A 24,759-nucleotide genomic window follows, 5' to 3' on the forward strand; every position below is an offset into this window, starting at 1 on the left:
GATATAGCCCCCATAACGAAAACTCCTTGGGGTTCCCAATATATATTTTTATATAATTTATTATTTTTTAAATACTCAACAAGGACATGCTTATTGATTCTAGACAGAGGGGTGAGGAGGTAGAGAGAGAGGGAGAGAAACATCAGTGTGAGAGAGATACATTGATTGGCTGCCTCTCCCACATGCCCCAAGCAGGGACATAACCTGCGACCTTTCGGTTCACAGGAAAACGCTCCAACCAACTGAACCACGCCAGCCAGGGCCTAATAAATTTGAAGACCCTGAAGCCATGCAATTTGAGAACTGCCATTCTATGTCACTATACTATTCCCAGGACTGCATACCAGTGTACGCCTTCACAAAGTAATATAGTAGTTAACAAAATAGTTTAAAAAGTTAATAGTTAATAGTTAAAATAGTTAATAGTTATTCTTGTATATATATTAAGAATATATGTAAACACACACCAAAGTGGTTATATAATTGTATGTCTTACTTGGAAGTTTCAGGCAATCCAGCTGAGAGTTCCAGAAACACAGATAAGTAGTAACCACGAACAACTCCATTTCCATCCTTAAAATTAAAAAAAAAGTAGTTATAGAAATATACACTCCAGATCAATTTAAATTAAGCACACTTAAACAAACAAAAATACAGAGTAATATGTCATATTTGATTTGGAAAGTACTTCTAAGCTCAAAAGCAATGAGAAATAATAAAAAGGCCAAAAGATTTGAGTCTAACAATTCAAAACTTTTGTACATTAAGAACACATATAAAAATATCAATACCTATGAAAAGAGTAAAGAGTTTTAACATACACAGAACTCTTAAAAATCAATCAACAATAGCCCTGGCTGGTGTGGCTCAGTGAATTGAGGGCCGGCATGTGAACCAAAGGGTCAGCAGTTTGATTCCCAGTCAGGGCACATGCCTGGGTTATGGGCCAGGTCCCCAGTTGGGGGTGCACAAGAGGCAACCATACATTGATGTTTCTCTCCCTCTCTCTATAAAAATAAAAAATAAATAAAATAAATAAATCAACCAGGAAAAGTAAAAGCCCCCCAAAAAAATATTTTTTAAAACCACTAAACTTCACTAGGAATAAAACAAAAAATAATATTTATATTTAATACCAAGAGAGTAAAATAGAAAAAGGTAATACTTGATGTTGAAAGCAATAAACATCATTTGTATGTTTTATATGTTAGGGTTACAGTCATATAAGGTTCTGCCTGGAGACTGAGAAGTAGTTTAACTTTCTATCCAGTACAGGATTTTGCAAATAATACATAATTATACCACTCTGTATGTCTCTAGTAGTTTGCTTACATGAGTACTTTTTAAAAGGATATACACTCCAACTCAGTTTATCTCCAAGTAGAGTCTTTGGCTCAAGACAAATAAAACACCTATAAAACGTACAATATAAAGACTGAACTTTAAGGTAAACTGGAGTTTTGGGTGACAATATGTCAACATAAATTCATCAGCTGCAACAAACATGCCTATGGCTCCGATGCAGGATGTGCTGACAATGGGAAAGCCTGTGTGCCAGGGGTCACATCGTGTACGGAACACTCTGTATTTTCCACCCAATTTTGCTGTTAACCTAAAACTGCTCTTAAAAATTAAGTATACTACCTAATTTTAAAAATAAATACAGATTATCTGTCCCCAGAAACATCCATGTATATTTACCTGTGTATTTACTACTAGCTCTGTTCACTAAGAAGGCCTAGAATCAGTGACCAACCTGACAGAAATGAACACACCTACTGCCCAGTTACATCTTTTTTTTTTAAAGATTTTATTTATTTATCTTTAGAGGGGAGGGGAAGGAGAGAGGGAGAGAAACACCAATGTATGGTTGCCTCTGGTGTGTCCCCTGCCGGGAACTGGCCTGCAACCCAGGCATGTGCCCTGACCGGGAATCAAACTGTGATCGTGGTTTGCAGGCTGGTGCTCAATCCACTGAGCTACACCAACCAAGGCCACAGTTCCATCTTAAAATACAATTTCCCCACTGAAATAAATAGGGTTGTTTGGATAAAATGGCCAATCCCAAGTACAAAGTAAAAAAGGTACAAGATGAGCACAGAACATCTTGCCATGGAAGAAACAAGGAAGAGAAGTACGAAGGTCGACCACATGGGCAAAGTAAAGTGACACAGAAGCCAACGTGAAGAGACTAAATGTGTGTAAATCCCTGAGTTCACGTATTGTTTAAAACCTTAATTAATCACTTTCAGAGAATAGTAAGGAAAACTGGTTAATAACAGGAAAGAATCCTGCCTCTTCTACATGAACTGCTATTGAGTAACTAAATAAAAAAGGAAAGCATCTCTTTATAAAAGTTTTATAACAAATAAATGAAAAAATAACATGAGAATATTGCTGTTTTGCAGTGAGGGATGTAGGCAAACGGCATCAAGAGCTGCCGATACTGCAAGGAGAGATATGAATAGATGTCATGTGATTAAAAAACCCACACTACTGCATACACTCTTGCCACAGGAAAAGACTATGCATCTCATCATGCCATCAGGTCCAGTGCTCAATATGCAGAAAATATACAGATCTAAGGAACATATGGAAATGCACAATGAGTGTGCAGTCAACAAACGTGTTCTGATGGCTTTCTGGATCTTATTTTTAAAAAGATTTTTAAAATTAGAATTGTAAACATGTCTTCTAAAGATAAGTATGTTCCTACAAACAGTAAATAAGATTCATTATGTCACAGTTCATACTGTTCATATTTAATTCATTTTTCCATAACATTGGTAACAGAACTCATAAACATTAAAATTGTTATTAATTCCTTACTCCACCAAGAGTGAACCGGTGTTTCAGGATTTCTCACAAAACCCTGAAAGAAAAGATCCTGGGTTTAAAAAAATTATTGAAAGTATGAAAAACTTACTTACTGGGTAAACTTTTAACCTCCAGCAAAGTCCTGAAACTTGAAGAGGCGGACTGTAAACAGGATCTGCTCTCTGGCGCAAAGTGCTAAAAGAATAATAATCATCATCATCATCATCATCACCACCACCACCACCACCAAATCCCAAGATCGAAACCAAACCAACCACTTTATTTACATTACTTATTTCAAGCCCTGGACAAAGTAAAAGAAGGTGACTAAGCAAGATGATATTGGATAAATGTATATATACTACACCCAGAAATAAAAGAAAATTTAGTAATATTGAAATATTCAGCAGTATCTTTTTAGTTTCATGTTAAAAATACTCTCAAAACTGTGACATTTAGGAGAAAGGGAAAAAACAACTAAGTATCCTGAATTTAATTACCACTTCAACAAGCAGTCTTTCACCACTAAAGAAGAAACTAGAAATGTTTCTCTTCCCATATTCCTGTAGTATAATTCTCCTTTTTTAATGGAAAAATGAAAGAGCATGTGCTAAACAATGCATGAAGGAAATCCTTGGAAAGTTTGTATTTTAGCCACAAAATTTCCCATAAGAAAAACAAATCATATAGGGAATGATATGTAAATTCTTAATTTGGCCTTATTTTGATCATTTTCAACTAGAATTTTTTTCTCCAAGGCAAGATCTTATAGTCTTGGTATGTGGCCTCTGAAAACAATTTCTTAGGACCATTTTGTTTTAAGATCTTTGCTTCTAATCTTAGAGAAAAGGCAGTAATGGCGAAAATAATTAACATGTAAGTTCAAAGCTTACAAATTTCTTGCAACAATGACCTCTGATCCGCAGTTCCTCAGTTTAAGGTGAGATAAACTGGACCCCACTGGACTTGCTCCCATCACTCTTATTGCTGAGGATGGTGAAGGACTCACTGATCTCTACCGATCTCCATCATCCCATTCGTCTCACCTCACCAAAGGCTAAGTGGACCTGCTTGTTTAAAACATGGTTCCTTTGCCCAGCCTAGAGCTCCAATCTGTGCTGAAAAAATAATCTAATCCAAACCAATGACCACTGTGTTTCCAACAGGCAATTTGTTTCTTCTAAGACCACACTCAGTGTTACAGAGTTCATTATGTCTATACCCTACCCTGGAATAATACCTTACTGGCTCTTAGGTATGCATACAAAAATCTCAATTTTTCATTGCATTCAAAAACTCTTACCTGAAATTCTCTAAAACAAAAGTAGCTGAATCATAAGATGGTACTAATTCACTAAAAAAGAAGCAAAGGCAAAATAATATTATTTGGCTGCTTAAAATTTCAGTTAGTTAAAAAACAAAGTTAAATCCCTCAATAATATCTTAAAAACATTATTAAACTAAGTCCCTAGGAAATAATTTTAAAACCTTATTAAAAATAACATTAAATCAATCAATTCATAAAATCTTCAAAAGGTGACATCAAAAGTTTGCAGTGAAATGGGGGACTCAATAAATACTTTATAAGATTTTTTAAAAGGCAATATATTATAAAGTATTAAGGTGAGTATAAGAGATATTTAAACAATACTCGTAAAACAAGAAAAGGAAGAAATTGATGCTTAGACTGGAAACCTGAAATGTGGAACCAATATAAACAGGTTTAAAAACCAAAAAAAAACACCAAGAGCTAAAGACATCACAATAAATCCCCAAATTTACTGCTTCAAAACCAATTATGAGGAATGCTAACAGGCCCTCAAGAGACTGAGAGTATTTACTAGCAAACAAACCTACACAATTTTATAGAGTAAGAACACATAATCACAAAGGGGGCGCCCTCAGGATGGACTAGCACATTAACAGTTTCTTGGCAAAGCAAGACTGCCTCGGTCCCCTGAGTGTCACACGGGCTTCTCCAAAGAGAAGCGAACTGCAGTCACAGGAGGCAGGCTCCACGACAGTCCGTTTGGCTGCCAAATACCCTCACGTCACGTGAACAGCCTGTGTCTCTGTCATGAGAGCACCACTGCCGTCACAGTCACTAAACATTTATGATAAAGACACTGTCATACACAGTACTGTAACACCCTGTTGTATATTTAGTACATAAAACTATAAATTTACCAGATAAACTGCAAGATAGTTCACATCTTCAGATACATTTTCTCAAGTTCAAGTCATGAAAATCTGTGATTACCAAAATAAGATATGGATACATCCATAGCATTTTCACACTGATAGTGCATAAAAAAATTAGTGGTTTGCCAGTAAAAATATAGATGAAAAAATACACAGTTCTTTATTTTACGGTAATTGTGTGTAGCTGAACGGCTCACACCTGTTTCACCCCCCCCCCCCAGAGGTTACTGCAATCGCACTGGTGCCACCACTCTGCCCGCACGTGAGGCGCCTTCTGCTTTATCTTCCCAGTTTTCCTTATTTCTACACCTCCTCCGCTCTGGTCTTGATCACCGAATTCATTCATTTTTTTAAAATTCTATCATTTAAATTCTACCACAGGACACCTACACAGTCTCATTTCCTACAACGCCTCAACAACAGCCCTACAAATTCTGACTGAAACAATTTCCTTGCCATCCTCTAAACATAGCAGCTCTTACAGCAGGCACATTAGTATCCATGTGTACATATCCTATTCCCATCTACCCAATACATCCTAACTATCTTCCAAGGTCTTTTCAGAATTTCTGATCTCAGTATATAATTGAGTAACACATATCAGAATTTAATGTACAATTATCTACTATTTAATATGAAATCAGTAAAATTATTAGTTCCTCTTCCACGTATACTACGTAGCACCTACAACAGCACCAAGCATGCAGTCTTTAATAAATAACACTGCATCCATTTAGTGACCCTTTATTCTCCAAAATAAGAGTCAAAGTTTGTGACTCTATCACCAACTACCAACAGACAGAACTTAATCCAGTCCTATGATCTCAAAAAGCTTAGAAACACTCACCACTGCTTTGCACATCTGAACTTCGGTATGTAACTTAATGTCAGTAAGTGCCGGCCTTTCTTATTTGGCCCTCTTTCTTCGCTGATCAATACATCAATAGACAAACACCTGTGTCCTGTATATTGCCACTCATAAACTAAATTTGTAATAAAAATTATGGTTAATTTATAAGCCAAAACTTCCAGTAAGACAGTAAGCATTGCTGGTGAGATGGGTAACCTCTACACTCATGCAAAGTGCCTTATCAGACTTGTAATTTTTCAAAATTTTTTGGTGGTTTCCTCTTTAGTGATGTGCCTCTGCCTTCCCCGTCCCAATTTCAGTCCCTTTCATCTACCCAAAAAAGAAGGTGAAAAGCAAGGGACTGTTGGGGTTCTGAGCTCCTTGGGTGGTTAGACAGGGAACAGAAACCAAACAGTCACTGGGTATGACACAGACTGACACTTGAGGAGTCTAAAGCAGAGCTGGCCTGCCAACTATCCAGAGAGCAGTTCACTTATACCAGCGGACCCCAAACTTGAGTGCAGAATAACTTAGGATGCTCAACATTCATTTTCCAGATACCACTCCCAAAGATTGTCAAGGAACAGGCCTGAAAATCTGCATTTTTGGAAAAATACTACAGACAACTCTGACACAGGTGATTTGTGTACCATACTTTGAACTGAAAAACACTTATTTTTATTTACAGTATTTATGTCAAAACTGGTTCCATTCCACCGGTGATACAATGGGTCAAAAAAAAGTCTCCAAAACTGAAATGAGTGACCACATTTTCAAAGAGGCAGCCTTGGAATCTTAGTGAACTTCTTAGTTCAGCCAGATTTACTTAATAGCACACACACAGCTTTTTAAATAATATTCAGTGTTTTAATAAAATATGAATGTTGCATCTGGTTCCGAAAGAAACAAAGACTTACCATTCAGTGAGAACTACCCGAGTTCTCTCATCAGAAAAAGTTTGACTTTCTGTTTACAGAACTGTGGGTGGCCATGACCCTCAGGACCGCACCTGAGATAAGGAGCCAGGGCTTACACCAGTGATTCTAAAACAGGCAATTCTGCCCCAGGAAACACCTGGAAAGGTTTTTCATCACAAATGCAAAGGGAAAAGTGCCTCCGGTGCTACATCCTACCACACACAGGAAAGCTCCCTCCACCCCCCAAAAATTATCCAGCTCAAAATACCAGAAATGCCTAGGCTGAAAAACCTTGGCTTGTATCAGTCTAGTATAATCACATATAGAGAGAAAAAGGCAGCTAAAAACATAACCATTTTTATAACAAAAGCTGTTTACTAAATGTACCACACGTACCACAGTCCTCCACATGCTAAAAACACTTCACAGTATTTCATAAACCATCTCTAAAGCGTAAGATGAACTAAAGGCTGTCACACCGATAAATTTCTATGAAGTAGTAGTTTAACCTCTCGACTTGGGAATAAGCTAGGGAGAGTTAAAAAGAAAACACTGCAGCCCTGGCTGGTGTGGCTCAGTGGATTGAGCACGGGCCTGTGAAGCAAAGAGTTGCCCGTTCAATTCCCAGTCAGGGCACATGCCTGGTTGCGGGCCAGGTCCCCAGTAGGGGACACATGAGAGACAACCACACACTGATGTTTCTCTCCCTCTCCTTCCCTTCCCCTTTCTCTAAAAAAATAAAATATTTTTTTAAAAAAAGCACTGCAAATACCTAGCTGTAGCCAGTGTTATAGACTGAATTGTGCCCCCCAAATTCGTATGCTGAAACCCTGTCCTCCAAGGTAACTGTATTTGGAGACAGGGCCTTTAGGGAGGTACTTAAAGTTAAATGAAGTTACAAAAGCAAGACCCTAACTCAATATGACTCCTTTCTTCAGAAGAGGAAAAAAACAGTAGAGACTGAGCTCTGTACATGCAAAGAAAAGGTCACATGAGGACACAGCAAGGAGGCAGCTCTCTACCAGCCAAGAGAGGCCTCCCCAGAAATCAAATTTTCTAGCACCCTGATATTAGACTTCTTTTCCTCAAAACATAGAAAAACTTCTGCAGTGTAAGCCATGCAGTCTGGAGTATTTTGTTACGGCAGTCGAAGCAGACTAATACGTCGTAAAGATTTTTATTTCAAATGGCCTGGGGTAAGAGGCAACATTACTCAATTTTCAAAAGAATCCCAAGCGAGTCTAACATACAACCAGTGTTAAGAACTACTGTTCTCAACACGACAGGGTAGTCTAAAGACGCTTAAAAGAATATACTGTCTAGAAGGCTTCTAAGACTGCCCAAGGTAAAAACTAAAAAGATACACAGAATGCAATCAACTGTTATTTCCAAATCTTTTAGGGTCTGGAGATAACATGTCACCTCCAAAATCTTTTGGCATTTCATCCATCTATGAGTTTTCCTTTTGACTATATACATGTGAATGAGTTATAGTCACTGTGTAATAAGAAATAAATAAGCTCAAAAGGCCAATAAAATAATAAGCATGAGGCGGCATTCATGGTCCTTGAGACCATTATGCTCAGTAAAATAAGTCACACACAAAGAAAAATGCTCTGTGATCTCACTTATCTGAGGAATCTAAAAGGATACAAGAGGTACAAACCAGTAGTTATAAAATAAGTAAGTCACAGGACCGTGTTGCACAGCACGGTGACGGCAGTGAATACTGTATTCCATGTTTGCAACCTGCTATCTAGAGAGATCTTAAAAGTTCTCATCACAAGAAAAATATTTTTTCTATGTATGGGGTGGTGGAGGTGAACTATAAACTAGACTTATGATGATCATTTCTCAATATATAAGATCTGGTATCATTATGTTATAACCTAAAGCAGGGTGTTATGTTAATAATATCTTAATTTAAAAACAAGAACTCATGAAATAAAATGTGATCAATTATTATTTTTTAATGTATGGAAGATAAAGCTCCAAGAAGACACCACTTACAAATTCATTAACATCTCTTAACAATCAAAAATGTGTAATTCCACAAGAATTTTTTAAAAATTCTTGTTCAAGTAGTTTTGTCTTATATACCCAGCCCTGCCCCCAGCCCCACAGTGCTCCCCACCTCCCTCCCATTTCCACCCCCCACCTTAGTTATTGTCCATGTGTCCTTTATACTTGTTCATGTGAATCCTTCCCCTTTTCCCCTGTGATTCTCTCCCCTCTCCCCTCTGGTCCCTGTCAGCCTGTTCTGAATTTCAGTATCTTTGGTTATATTTTGCTTGCTTGTTTGTTTTGTTGTTTAGGTTCCTGTTAAAGGTGAGATCATATGGTATTTGTCTTTCACTGCCTGGCTTATTTCACTCAGCATAGTGCTCTCCAGTTCCATCCATGATGTTGCAAAGGGTAGGAGCTCCTTCTTTCTTTCTGCTGCATAGAATTCCATTGTGTAAATGTACCATAGTCTTTGGGTCCACTCATTTACTGATGGGCATGTAGGTTGCTTCCAATTCTTGGCTATAATAAATTGTGCTGTTATGAACATTGGGGTGCATAGGTTCTTTGGGATTAGTGTTTCGGGGTTCTTAGGATATACTCCTAACAGTGGAATTGCTGGGTCAAAAGGCATGTTCATTTTTAGTTTTCTTAGAAAATTACATACTGTTTTCCATACTGGTTGTACCAGTCTGCAATCCCACCAACAGTGAACTAGGGTCCCCTTTTCCTCACAACCTCTCCAGCACTGGTTGTTTGTTTCTTTGTTTATGATAGCCATTCTGACTGGTGTAAAGTGGTATCTCACTGTGGTTTTAATTTGCATCTCTCTGATAGATAGCGATATTGAGCATCTTTTCATGTGTCTCTGGATCCTCTCTATGTCCTCCTTGGAGAAATGTCTGTTCAAGTCCTTTGCCCATTTTTTAATTGGGTTGCTTGTCTTCTTAGAGTGGAGTCGTGTAAGTTCTTTGTATATTTTGGAGATTAAACCTTTGTCTGAGGAATCATTGGCAAATATGTTTTTCCAAACTGCTGCTTCTCTTTTTATCTTGATACTGTTTTCCTTAGCCATGCAGAAGCTTTCAATTTTGATGAGATCCCATTTGTTTTTGTTTTTTTTAAGATTTTATTTATTTATCTTTAGAGGGGAGGGGAAGGAGAGAGGGAGAGAAACGTCAATGTATGGTTGCCTCTCGTGTGTCCCCTGCCGGGAGTTGGCCTGCAGGGAACTGGCCTGCAACCCAGGCATGTGCCCTGACTGAGAATCGAACCGCGATCTTCTGGGTGGCAGGCTCGCACTCAATCCACTGAGCTACACCAGCCAGGGAGATCCCATTTGTTTATTCTTTCCTTTTTGTCCCTTGCTCTAGGGGACGTATCGGTAAAAATATTGCGGCATAGAATATCTGAGATTTTCCTGCCAATGTTCTCCTCTAGGACTTTTAACGGTTTCATGGTTTATATTTAAGTCTTTTATCCACCTTGAATTTATTTCCGTGTATGGTATAAGTTGGTGCTCCAGTTTCATTTTTTTGCATGTAGCTGTCCAGTTCTCCCAACACCATTTGTTGAAGAGGCTATCTTTACTCCATTTTATCTTACTGCCCCCTTTGTCGAATATTAATTGACTGCAGAGATTTGGGTTTATTTCTGGAGTCTCTGTTCTATTCCATTGGTCCATGTGACTGTTTTTATGCCAGTACCATGCTGTTTTGATTACAGTGGCCTTGTAATACAGTTTGATATCAGGTATTGTGATCCCTCCTACTTTGTTCTTCTTTCTCAAAATTGCAGCTGCTATTTGGGGTCTTTTATCGTTCCATATAAATTTTTGAAGTGTTTGTTCTATGTCTGTGAAATATGCCATTGGTACTTTAATAGGTATTGCATTGAATCTGTAAATTGCTTTGGGTAGTATGGACATGTTGATGACGTTAATTATTCTAATACATGAACACAGTATATGTTTCTATTTGTTTGTGTCCTCCTTGATTTCTTTCTTTAGTGTTGTGTAGTTTTCTGCATACAGGTCTTTTACCTCCTTGGTTAGGTTTATTCCCAGATATTTTATTTTTGTTTTTGCAATATCGAATGGGATTTTTTTCTAACACCACTTACAAATTCACTCACATCTCTTTACAGTCAAAAATGTGTAATTCCACAAGAATTTTTTAAAGCCAAATTTACATGCATAAATTAAAATTCACTAGACCACATCACTATAAACATCACCTTAAAAAATGCAAAACATTTTTTGAAACAAGTACATGCATGTGCACATAAACTTAATATGAAAATAAAATGCGAAAACTGTGTCATACCTGGTAAAATCTGGTGGAACAGGAGTGGTGACGAAGGATGCCATGGGCTTTCGATGAACTTGCTGGAACATCATGAGGATCTCTGAGCTCTTAGATATCAACTCACTTTTACTACAAGATCGCAACTGTGTGAGGAAACACATTACCTAAATCAACAAAATTACTGTTCATTGGCTGCTCAAAATCCCCAATTAAAAAAGAAAGAAAGAAAAGAAAAACTATTCTGGTTATATACTGGAAAAAAAAGAGAGAAATAAAAAACAAAATGACTTAAAGTGGGCTTCAGAATTAAAAATCTATTTTAAAAATGTAGATGTATTTATTCCCACTCTAACAGTAAAGTCACTGATTGAGTATATTTTATTTTAAAGCACTTTTCTCTCTTCATATATTATGGTAAATTCCATTTTAAAAAGATGTTATTTATTTTTTGAGAGAGGGGTAGGGAGGGGGAGGGAGAGAAACACCAATTGGTCATCTCTTGTATGCAACCAACTAGGGACCGAACCCACAAGCCAGCCATGTGCCCCGACAGGGAACTGAACCCACAACCTCTCACTTTTCGGAACTATGCCCAAGCAGCTGAGTCACACAGATCAGAGCAGGGTAAATCCACTTTCAAACAACTACCGATGTATTTCAGACTGCTATGGTGAAGCCGTTGTATATATTAATAAACAAATCTCTACAGGTCTATAGCTTTCAAACAAGGATTTCTGAAATACATACCAGGGAACGAGAGAAACCTTAACCTGTAATACACACAAAAAAGTTTTAACCAGGACTTACGCCAAGATGGAGGCATAGGTGGAAACACTGTGCCTTCTCCCACAACCAAGTTCGAATACAACAAAGGTTTGGAAAACAAAGACACAGCCAAAGAACAGAAAAATTGAATTATACGGAATTCCAACAACAACGAACTGGTTAACTTGGACCAGTAAGAGAGGCAGAGCCAGCAGCAGAGCAGGGTCGGGCAGGAAGGATGCCAAGACCCAGGCGTGCAGGCATACAGGGTAGCATCACAGACCCAGTGAGGGTGCGGGGCAGGCTGACCGTGGTCACACATTCATGCGCAGATAAAGCAGCAGAGGTGTGAGCAGTGAGACGGACCCCGCAGGCCCCAGTGTCGAACCCAGTGAGGGTGCAGGGCAGGTTGACCCAGGTCGCACACTCGCACCGGACCAGGCGGCCTCAGCAGCGGGGGGAGAAAGAGGGGACTGCCATTGATTTCTTTTGGCCCCGCCCCCACACACAGCGTCACAACCCAGCGACTGAGGTGCCCAGCCCTGGTGAACACCAAGGGCTCCGCTCCTCATACGTAACAGCATGAACAGCCCAAAATATGGCTCAAGAAGAACTCAAAGCCCCAGAGCCGATAACTCTAAGCGAAAAAGAAATAGCGAACCTCTAAGATGAACAGTTCATAACACTGGTGATCAGGATGCTCACAGAACTGGTTGATTACAGTCACAAATTAGAGGAACATATGAAGGCTAAACTAATTGAAATGAAGGGAAATGCACAGGGAACCAACAGTGATGGAAAGGAAATTGGGCCTCAAATCAATGGAATGGACCAGAAGGAAGAACAAAACATCCAACCAGAAAAGAATGAAGAAACAAGAATTCAAAAAAATGAGGACAGGCTTAGGAACCTCCAGGATATCTTTAAACGTTCCAACATCCGAATTATAGGGGTACCAGAAGGGGAAAAGAAACAGCCGCGAGTGGAAAACTTATTTGAACAAATGATAAAGAACTTCCCCAGTCTGGCAAAGGAAATAGACTTCCAGGAAATCCAGGAAGCTCAGAGAGTCCCAAAGAAGTTGGACCCAAGAAGGAACACACCAAGGCACATCATCATTACATTAGCCAAGACTAAAATGAAGGAGAGAATCCTAGAAGCAGCAAGACATAAGGGGACAGTCACCTACAAGGGACTTCCCATCAGACTGTCAGCTGATTTCTCAAAAGAGACCTTACAGGCAAGAAGGGGCTGGAAACAAGTATTCCAAATCATGAAATCCAAAGACCTACAGCCAAGATTGCTCTATCCAGCAAAGCTTTCATTTAGAATGGAAGGACAGATAAAGTGCTTCTCAGATAAGATCAAATTCAAGGAGTTCATCATCACCAAGCCCTTATTATATGAAATGTTAAAGGGACTTATCTAAGAAAAAGAAGATGAAAAATATGAACAGTGAAAAGACAGCAATCTTCACAGTTATTAACAACCACACCTAAAACAAAAGCAAACCAAGAGGACAGCTAGATCAGGAGTGGAACCATAGAAATGAAGAACACATGGAGGGTTAGCAGCAGGGGAGTGGGAGGAGGAGAAGGGGGAAGAAGGTACAGAAAATAGCATAGACAGTAGGTAGAAAATAGATAGGGGGGAAGGCAAGAATAGTAGGGGAAATATAGAATCTAAAGAACTTGAGACACGTGGTCATAAACTAAAGGGGGGAATGGTGGGGGAGGGGGTGTGCAGGGTGGAGGGGAATGAAGGGGGGAAAGAGAACAACAACTGTAATGGTATAATCAATAAAATATATATTTTTAAAAAGTTTTAATCTGTATCAACTGCGGAAAGAAACACTAAGCTATGCCAAAGGCAAGAAGTGAGAAATCCAACCTTAGTAAGTAAGTATGGCCATTAAAAGACTACTAATTTTGTATTCAAGAAGTCCTACTCCTGCCCTGGCTGGCGTAGCTCAGTGGATTGAGCACGGGCCTGCGAACCACACAATCGCGGTTCGATTCCCAGTCAGGGCACATGCCTGGGTTGCAGGCCAGTTCCCAGCAGGGGACTCACGAGAGGCAACCATACATTGATACTTCTCTCCTTCCTTTCCCCTATAAAGATAAATAAATAAAATCTAGAAAAAAATTCTTAAAAAAAAAAAGAGGTCCTACTTCTGCCACACACTAATTACATGACTCTGAGAGTCTGTGTATGCATAAAGCTGAATAGCTTACACTTGCTCTGCTGGGTTTCACAATTGTGAAGGTGTACATGAAACAGCTTTGTGAACTATTAACTGCGTGCACCTAAACTCTTATGTTGTAGTCCCAGTCCTCAATACCTCAGAAGGTAACTACATTTGGAGACAAGGTCTTCAGGGAACAGAGAAAATACAGCCATTTATTTACAAGCCAAACAGAGGATCCTCAGGGGAAACCAAAGCTGTCAATACCTTGATCTTGGACATCCAGCTTCCAGGAAAATGAGAAAATGAATTTTTATTGTTTAAGCCTCCTAGTCTGTGGTATTTTGTTATAGCAGCAAACTAATCAACTGCCAGATGGACGATATTCATTAAACTCACCACAACTGGATTTTGTATCTTTTCAGTGACAGTTGCTTATATTTCACCAAGAATAATGACATGTGACTGGTATATGATAAGTACAAAAACTTACAGCTTTTGTTCAAATACTCATTGAATACACACTGTGAATACCCTTCTTTGACATTTCCTCCAAGTCACTCTGTCCTTCAACTTCAGTTTACTGTTGCTACACAGTACATGTGCTTCTACCAGTACTGTGTGTCTATGCATATCCATAAACAATGTTCTGAGTGTCTTCACACTTCATATACAGACTATAAGGCCATATACATATATATATATACACACACACACACACACACACATATACATACATATATATATATATATATATATCAACATGGAGCCTACATTCTTAACATTGTTTTTGTAACTGTATTAATATTCATAATCTCATTTTTACAGTTTTAAAGAGTATCATCACATGAATATAATACAATATATCTATCTTCTTTATCAATGGGCATTATTAAAAATAACTCCGGAGTGCACAGTTCCTTGTACACATGTGGGAGTTTCTCCGGACTGGAATTACTGGTTAAAGCATACTGACAACTTTAGCGAACTACTCTCCAATACTTGCAGATACGTTTCCATCAGCAGTGTATTAGTTCCCTTTGGTGTACATTCTTGTCAACATTTACAATTTAACTTACAAATTTTTGCCCATGTGAGTATAAAATAGGATTTTGTTGTGATTTTTAGTTTATACTTATCAGATTATCAATGAAATTTCACACTTACTGGTCATCTGAACATCTGGTTCTGTGAGCTACCTGATCATATATCCCTTGCCCAATTTTCATGAGATTGTTTTAGCTATTTATGATTGAGCTGTGTTTCTTTAGGAGTTCCAGATACCCTTTCTTGTTCAGTCTTAGGAATGACAAATACCTTTTCCAAGTCTATGTCACCCTAGTTTTTGAAGTTTAATTTTAATGCATAATTATGTGTAAGACAATACAAATTAAAGTCATAATGAAATACTATAACACTCCTATGAGAATAGCTAAAATTCAGAGGACTGACTATATCACGTGTTGTCATGAAGTATCAGATGGTGCGATCACTTCAGGAAACATTCGGCAGCACAAAAAACGTTGATCATTCATCTACCATCTGACCCAGCCATTCTTTCTTGGATGGACCCAAGAGACAAGGAAATATATGTGATCTGTACATGAATATTTACTGTAGCTTTATGTGTAAAAGCCAAAAACAAAAAGCAACCCAAATGACCATAAACAGTTGAATGGAAAAACAAATGATGGTATATAACATACAACAGAAAACTACTCAGCAATTAAAAAGGAAAGAACTGTTACTGACGTATGAACAAATTGCAAAATAATTTTGCTCCAAGTCATCAGACATAAAACAAGTACCTAATGTGTATGATTCCCATTCATAAAATTCTAGAAAATGCAGACTTAGCTACAAGCAGAGATTAGCTTGGCCCCTACACAAGGATGATACGTTAAAAAGAGAGAAAGAAGATGGGGGGTTACTGGAGGGGGAATCGTGGGTAGAAGCAGAAGCGCTTACAGAGCTACAAAGAAAGTTTGAGAGAAAATGGTTCTATCTTGACTATGGCGATGGCTTCACAGATGTACAGGTTTGTCAAAATTTATCAAGATACACACTTTAAACTCAGGCAGTTTATCTCATGTCATTTATTCCTCAAAAAAGCTGTTTAAAAAAAGGCACACAGATCCATAGACCCCTGCCCTTACTTCACCTGGTGTGAATTTCTCATGTCAGTTCAGTAAAAGGTTGCTGGCTTAACCCTCTGGAGGAGACAAAACAGTCTCTGGGCCAAGGGAACAACATGCATAACTATGAGTGGGAGAACTGAAGTGAAAAGCAAGAACATTTAAATAAAGATGTGTATACTGAATGCTACCAGCCCAACTGTCAATCAATAGTAATCAATAGAAAATACAAATTATTTTCAGACGGTCTTAAAAATTTATTCTAATTATCCTTTCAGGAAAGCTACAAGAGGAAGTATAATACCAAAACAAATGAGTAAGCCAAGAGAGTAAAAGCCAGGAGAATCAGGAAATGTGAATCAACCCAAGACAGAAGTAAAGGAAATCCCTAGGATGATAATTAACATAACAATACCAGGAGACAGCTATGCATCAGGCATAGAAAGGAATTTAAAAATTTCAAAGACCAAATTCAAGCCATGAATACAGTGCTCACTTCGGCAGCACATATACTAAAATTTGAATGATAGAGATTAGCTTGGCCCCTACGCAAGGATGATACGTTAAAAAAAAAAAAGGCAAATTCATTTGCCTTTTGTCAAATAACTATTTAACACTGCACATTTTATTTATTCATTCATTATATTATACTTCACACCTACCTATCCACAGTCTAAAGCACAAACTCTTTAGAGACAGGTATTTTTCCATTTTGTCCACTGCTGTGTTCCAAGCATCTAAAACAATGCCTGCTACTTATTTAGTACTTAAACGAAAATTTCCTTAAATAAAAATCCTAATTGTAGGATAAGAATCACTATATGTAGTCTACGGCCATACCACCCTGAACGTGCCCGATCTCGTCTGATCTCGGAAGCTAAGCAGGGTTGGGACTGGTTAGTACTTGGATGGGAGAATCACTATATGTAAATAACTGGCAATAACATTCTACCTCAAAAGGCACCATTTAAATCACAATGTCAGATGATTTTAATCATTTAGAGAATTAGATCCTATGCTCTATTCCCAGTAAAAATAATTCCATCCCTACAAAACAATAAATCTTAATTTTATCTACTTCCCAAACATGATAGAGAAAACTTAGAAAAAATCAGCTAAATTTTATTTCATAAAAATTCCCTGTATAGCACATATATCACCAGATCTTTTGATTTTCTATAATCTTTATTTAAAAAATTTTAACACATATGGCCAAAAAGGATGAAGACTTTATTATATTTAGTATTTCATTACCTGGTGCTCTACCTCCTGAAGTAACGATTCCAAAAGTTCTGTTTCTTGCGTTAGAGAAGTCTTCTGACCTATTTAAAAATAGCAAAATATCAACACTTGGGCTCATTATTAGTTTATTTAAGAATAAAATTAACTTTCACTAAGTACATTCAATAAGAAAAAATCAATTTTAGAAGAGCAAAACTTCATTGCAGCTACCTTAAAATTTTTTTCCAGAGCTTTTTTAAAGATTTTATTTATTTATCTTTAGAAGGAAAGGGAAGGAAAGAGGGAGAGAAGTATCAATGTATGGTTGCCTCTCATACATCCCCTGCTGGGAACTGGCCTGCAACCCGGGCATGTGCCCTGACTGGGAATCAAACCGTGATCCTCTGGTTCGCAGGCCCATGTTCAATCCACTGAGCTACATCAGCTAGGCCTCAGAGCTTTAAAAGAGGTTGAATTTAATATTGCAGCAGCTTTGACAAGAGGATTTCAGAACCAACTCTAACTACCATTTTAAGTGAAATGCAATTTAGGTCTATTAAATTCACCTAAGATACAATGACAATGTACTCTGTAAAGAAAGTAATGTTATTGCCTATTCAAAAGGACTATAAAAATCTAGAAAAGTAAATTTTTTACTCAGTCAACTATTCTGAAATAATTCCTCCCCAAAATTTAACTTGTGGCTTAAAAAGAATGTAGTAAGTTGGCCATATATTTAGGTTAAATGTCAGAAAAGGTATGGTCTTGCAACATGACTTGTAAAAAAAAAAAAAAAAAAAAGAACCCCCCAAAGAAAATTAGTCGCAAGAAACTGGAAACACGGAGGGATAAGGTATTATTATTATAGAAATTATTGAAAAAAGAAAGAAAAAAACTGTTTGACATGTTTTTAAAAAGTCAACACGGTAGGCATACTTGCCTAATCAGACCATTTTCTTTTGAAATCACAAAACCTGAAGAGCTGGAAGCATGCCTCACGAGGCCAGAAGTTACAATGATTTGGAGTAATGTTTCTGGACAAGGTAATACTTTAATAGAAGGAACTTTTATTTCTTAAACCAATCTTTTGCTAGCCTAAGCAGCTCACCAATCTTTTCAAAGATTGAACCTCAAGAAGACTCAGAGCACCAGGGACCCAGCAGCACAGAAAAGCACTCACCCATCAGGGTTATAAGCTTGTTCTTCAGCTGTGTGTCTAGCCGGGCAATCATCATCTCCACTGCATTCCTAATTTCCCGGACACGCTCATCTTTTGCATTTCTTACAGCTTCTACATTTCTTTCCTAGAAAATAAACAGGCAAAAAAAAATTTAATTGAAGAATTTTAATAAAACAGAAGCAAACAAACATTAAAGTAATCACTGTAATTATTCTCAAGGTCAATTGATTTCCTTTTCAAAAATTATAAGCCAGCCCCAGCTAGTGTAGCTCAGTGGACTGAGCACAGGCCTGTGGACCAAAGGATCGTGGTGTGATTCCCAGTCAGGGCACATGCCTGGGTTGCAGGCCAGCAGGGATGCATGAGAGGCAACCATACATTGGTATTTCTCCCCCTCTCTCCTTCCCTTCCCCTCCAAAGATAAATAAAATCTTTAAAAAAATTATATAAGCCAATACTTTTTATTGTTCATATGTCACAGAAAACTCATGGCTTTAAAGACATTATATACAGTGAACTGAATAAGAAAAAAGTTTTAAAAAATAGATAAAATACTGATAAATTCATTGTTTAATGAATAAAAGATAGGTAAATAATCATAAAAATTGGTTTAGGTACCATATACAGAACACATACTCAAAGCCCCAACTGTATCTCTGAGCCCTGACCAGTGTGGCTTAGGTGGTTGGACACTGTCACTGCTTCGATTCCAGGTCAGGGCACACGTGGAAGGTTGTGGGTTCCAACCCCAGTTGAGGTGCACACAAGACTGACGTTTCTCTCTCACCTCAATGTTTCTCTCCCTTGTTCTCCCTCCCTCCCTCTCTAAAAATAAATAAATAAAATCTTTAAAAACCCAAACAAATCACTATTTGAAAGCGAGTATACCAAAGCCAATTCACATCATGCAAAACCCTAAAATACATTCACAAAAATTTAAAACCATGTGTACTCACTCTAATTTACAAAGTTTTTCACTTTATTCAGAAAAAAATAGATTTTCAAAGATTGCAGAGCACATATAAAATTTGTAATAGCATACCTCAGAAAATAAAAAGCAGCATTTCCTATACTTACTATTATTATAAATACTAGCAGTGAACACTCTCAACCTAGAACACCTCCCTAGTGACCAAAATATAATACTGCTGAGGAAATATTAAAAGGTAGTTAGATAGAGGCCAAACAGACACCAAACACTTGTTTATATCCCACACGATTTTGTAGATAGCCTACATACAACTCAAAAACTCTACATTCTGTATGAGGGAGGCTATAAACAATGTTCTGAATTTTTATTCCTGAAGGGGGTGTAAAAAAAGAAGACATCTGAGGTTAGGAATGGTCCCCAAACCTCATTAATAACAATTACATTCTGACAACTTTAAACAAAATACATTCCAAAAGTACATTTAGTATTTAAATGTTTGAAGCTTACTGTATATAAATGGTAAGTAGCTCACCAAAACTGTTTGACCCATACAGCATCTGAAGAGTATTATTTCATACAACTCTTTCAATTCTGCTGATTTCTAATTCTGGATATCAGAAATAATTCATTCCTTGGCAACAAAAACTCCCAAAAGCTGAGGTTCAAAGAATGAATGACTTAATGACTTTCTAAAAGTCAGTATTCATTCTATAAAAAACATGTTTATTTAACTAATTGATTCTCTATTCCGTGTCAGAGGCAATTCTCTGGTTCCAACTGCAGACAAGGCCAGCGATGTGGGTCCCAAATCCTCAGCTAGTTTGAAGTTGGTGAGACCTGACTATAAATATATGCTATCAAATTTTCAAATCTTGATTTCAACATCTGATTTACATTATGAAAAATAAATCACATAGCACAGACTATAAAAGGGATAATGTCTTACCACTTCTTGAACTAAACTAATTAGTTCCATGAGACGCCGACGAAGTTTGGCTACCTCTTCATTCACTTTAGTAACATGCTGCTCGTAAATTTCTGCCAAAGGTTTAAAGGTATGTCCACCGTGCTATTTAAATAAATAAGAGTAGCTTTAGAACATTTTCATATATCTTACCTGCATTTACATTCTTTTATTAACACTCTATGAACACCAATATACTGGTAAACATTTTCAACTGAACAGTATCTTTTTGGCTGCCTTTACTTTGTTAAAAAAGCCAGAAGTTGCTTAAATCACTGAACACCCAGTCTCTAGCACAACTGAACAAATTAGAAAGACACTTGAGAGAAAGACCCATGGTACACTATTAGCAAAAGCAATGAACCTATTCCTCCTACCAGAATTACTGCAGAAACAGAAGGACCATACAAATTAACCTTACAAAGCCAGCTATATTAAAAAAACCTTTTTTTGGAGTTGATAACCTAAAATCAATTTCCTATCCAATTTTAGTATTGTAATTTATACTCTCTGAATTGGTAAACAGAACTTAAATTTCTATTATAAGAAATTTCCTATAACATAATTTATTTTGTTCACCCAAACACCCAGCCATGGTCTCTAAGGGAAAAAAAAAGATGTGGACTTTTGCACATCCACTTAAAATATGGAAAAAATGTTTCCATTGCTTCTTACCAAACCGTTTATTTAAAGTACTAAATTGTGGGAACTGGTTTTTTTCTAGTCAGCACAGGAGTATTCAAACTCCAGCAACAAGCTCTCTTATCGGAGCTCTGCTCAACCAACTTGCATGCCATTCTCTCTCTAAAACATGCTGATGGCCAACGAATGATTAATTCTCATTGCTAACAGGCACTTCTAGGTATCTGACCACCTCTGCTCCCACTACGACTCACTTTCCCCACCAAGAATCTACTGTTTATTCTCAAACCTATTTATGTCTATTGTACTTATTACTGTAAGTATATCACAATATTAATTAAACACTAGAACACAAATATAAAATAAAAAGTTATTTCTAGGAAAACTTGAATGTTTTAGACTTGATAAAGGTAGGTAACCTTAAAAAACTCTATTTGGCCCTGGCTGGTGTGGCTCATTGGATTAAGCACTGGCCTACTAACCAACAGGTCACTGGTCTGATTCCCATTTAGGGCACACGCCTGGGTTGCAGACCAGGTCCCCAGAGAGGGGGTGTGCGAGAAGCAACCACATATTTGATATTTCTCTCCCTCTCTTTCTCCATCCCTTCCCCTCTCTAAAAAATAAATAAAAGCTTAAAAGAAGAAAAAGCTAAAAAAAAACCCAAAAAACTACATTTAAATTAGATTGGAAAAAATTAAAAACAAGTCATAAGATCTAGATGTTTACATTCATATTTTCATATTTTTCAAAGTTGTTGTTCCACTTTAAATATACCAAAATTGGAAATTGTGGCCAGGACATGAAATCAACTGACCTTTAATAAACAAACAAACAAAAAAACAAACCTTGATCTTACAACAAAAGATCTGCAGATGGATATACATTTTACAGGTTTACAATGAAAAAAAAATATTCAAGGAATACACATCCCATAGCAAAACCTCCCACAAAAGATGTTTTTCTTGAATAACAGAAGAAATGATACTGTTTGTTATAAAGCAGAACCATTTAATTTTCATTCTACAAATAGTAAAATATTATTTTCTATCTACATCAAACAACTACTTCAGTGTTTTCCAGTCTCTAAAACAATATGCTGAATTTGTTCTGCTCACCATTCCTCCCCAAAGTGCACACTGATGGCAGATACACTTCTTACAAGTCCAGCAAAATACACTAAGTTTTTCATGGTGATTTTCACATCTACATGTTATGAAAAAAAATACAGTTATAAATTAAATAAATTAATATTGGAACATAATTACCTCAACAAATTCCTAAGTTTGGGGAAAGCTGGTCAGTTTTAAACAATTATATCTCAGAAAACAATATAAAATGTATTCCACACTTCTATAAACCAACCTAAAGAATTACATTGGAATACAATTTTTAAGCACTATTTTCATTAATCTATAAAAACTTAGAATCATATGAAAAATGCAGAACAGTTTCTGAATAAAGTACAAATATGACATCATTTCCTAGCATCACTATAGATCGAGGATTTTCAATCTTTTTCATCTCATGGCATACATACACTAATTACTAAAATTCTGTGGCACACAAAATAATATATTTTTTGCTGATCTGACAAAAACCAATAGTTCTAATTTTTATTTATTCACACTGAATAGCTATTAGTGTGTTGGCTGCTGTCATTTTACTTGACAATCCAAGAGAAAGAAGCCAGTGTCCCTGACTAACTAGTCAAGTACACACTTAAAAATTTTTTTGCGGCACACAAGTGTGCATCTACTGCTATAGATGATAAATTCTAACCTGCTCCTACATTTTTGGGCAAATCAGATTATGTGAGATTATGTGCACACACAAATACTTTTTCTAAACATGATTATCTGTACAAACTAATTGCAGATCCTCATGAAAAATGAACTCAATTTTTAAGTTTTCCTGTGCTTGTTTCGGCAGCATATATACTAAAGCTGGAATGACAGAAATTAGCATGGTCCCTGAGCAAGGATGACACAAATGACACAAGGATGACACAAATGACACAAGGATGACACAAACTTGTGAAGTGTTCCATATTTTAAAAAACAAATAAAAGTTTCCCCTTAAGTTAGGTATCTACTTGCAAAAGACTGAAGATGGACTTGGTAATAAACTAAACTGCATACCACACCCTTCAACCCTCCCAATTTCTATGTTGAAAGTCCTAATATAATTGTTCTAAGAAACAGGGCCTCTTTTTTCAAATCAGTTCTTTTTCTTTTTTTAATGTGGCTACTAGACAACTTAAAATTATGTAAGTGGTATATATCACATTTTTATTGGTCAATGCTGCCCTAAAGTGACACATATGAAATAGCTAAATTAACATCACATGCTTTTAACTTTGGTGAGACTGACTCCTTTAATTTTATCTCCTTAGGCAATTAAAATACATTTTCTTTAAAACTTTTTTTTATTATTGTTCGAACACAGTTGTCTCCATTTTCCCACCACCAATTTCCCCTGCCCCACTCTCTTTCCTCCCCCCTTTGGCTCTGTCCATGGGTCCTTTATACATGTTCCTTGAAACAGGGCCTTTCAGGCCGTAAGTGTGAAGGCCTAACCCAACAGGACTGACGTCCTCACAAGAAAAGACAGATGCCAGAAGTGCATATGTGTAGCGAAAAGGCCACATGAGGACACAGACAGAAAAAGCCTTATCCAAGTTAAGGAGAAAGGTCTCACCAGAAACCAAACATGACAATACCTTGACCTTGGATTTCTTTTCAGCCTCCAAAACTATGAGCAAGTAAATACACTGTTTAAGCCACCTGGTCTGTACTATTCTGTTACGGCAGCCCTGGTAGAGATCGTGTGACAATGTGAACATACTTAACACTACTGAAGTGTACACTTAAAAATGGTTAAGACAGTGAATTTTATGTTATATTTTACCACAATAAAAAAATCCTTTCAAGTTTCCTCTTGCCTTTAAAGAGTGTTGCATTTGTTCTGCTCATCATTGAAGTACACTGAGCTTAAATAAAAATACCCAATAGGCCTACTACATTTTATATTCTCATTTATAAGTAATCTAAGTATCAAAGAGAAAATTAATAAAGGTATGAAGAAAAAGCATATTAGTTATTGTCTGGAAGCTCAGTTAATATGATTTCCATACCATCAAATTTAGAATATAGCTTTTAAAATACAGGAAATTTATCAGAACAATTCTTAATCAATGACCTACAGGCACCTTCAGTAAACCCAAGGGAAGCCAGGAGGCATCAAGAGGCAAAGAAAAGAGATTAGCAGCTGTGGCAGTCCCACTAGGCTCTGATGAAAGCAGCATCACCCTGGCCGGTGTGGTTCAGTTGGTTGGAGTGTTGACCCCGTAAACGGAAAGGCTGCCAGTTCCATCACTGGTCAGGGTACATGCCCAGGTTGTGGGTACAGCCCCTGTCAGGGAACATATGGGAAAGCAACTGATCGATGTTCCTCCCTCTCTAAAAGCAATAAAAAAATGTCCTTGGGTGAACATTTTTTTAAAAAGTTAGAAGGGTCTTTCCAGATAGTAATATCTGCACCACGCCAGAAAAAAAAATGTGTTCACCTACAAAACTAAAAAAACAAAACAGACCTGGCTGGTGTGGCTCAGTGGACTGAACACTGGCCTGTGAACTGA

The 24,759-nt window shown here is 37.2% G+C and overlaps 1 protein-coding gene and 2 non-coding genes across 5 annotated transcripts in view; 2 read left to right on the forward strand and 1 right to left on the reverse strand.

Moving 5' to 3' along the window:
• Positions 1-24,759, reverse strand: part of TRIM37 (tripartite motif containing 37) — a 101,594-nt gene that overhangs the window by 63,584 nt on the left and 13,251 nt on the right. For all 3 annotated transcript variants that reach the window (XM_037070034.1, XM_037070033.1, XM_037070035.1), the window contains exons 5-12: positions 22,238-22,325; positions 20,460-20,582; positions 18,583-18,706; positions 17,436-17,503; positions 11,115-11,239; positions 4,121-4,171; positions 2,931-3,012; positions 497-573 (exon numbers count right to left, since the gene is read on the reverse strand). In XM_037070034.1, coding sequence (XP_036925929.1) covers positions 497-573; positions 2,931-3,012; positions 4,121-4,171; positions 11,115-11,239; positions 17,436-17,503; positions 18,583-18,706; positions 20,460-20,582; positions 22,238-22,325 — 738 coding nt within the window. The remainder of the gene's footprint in view (positions 1-496; positions 574-2,930; positions 3,013-4,120; positions 4,172-11,114; positions 11,240-17,435; positions 17,504-18,582; positions 18,707-20,459; positions 20,583-22,237; positions 22,326-24,759) is intronic.
• LOC119003846 (U6 spliceosomal RNA) lies at positions 16,670-16,771 on the forward strand. The gene has a single exon (XR_005070048.1). It is a non-coding gene; the product is annotated as a U6 spliceosomal RNA (small nuclear RNA).
• Positions 23,036-23,137, forward strand: LOC119003849 (U6 spliceosomal RNA). Its single transcript, XR_005070051.1, has one exon. It is a non-coding gene; the product is annotated as a U6 spliceosomal RNA (small nuclear RNA).

Source organism: Sturnira hondurensis, unplaced genomic scaffold (assembly GCF_014824575.4).
Source record: "Sturnira hondurensis isolate 20B ecotype Veracruz unplaced genomic scaffold, ASM1482457v3 Scaffold0018728, whole genome shotgun sequence".
Lineage (NCBI taxonomy): Eukaryota > Metazoa > Chordata > Mammalia > Chiroptera > Phyllostomidae > Sturnira > Sturnira hondurensis.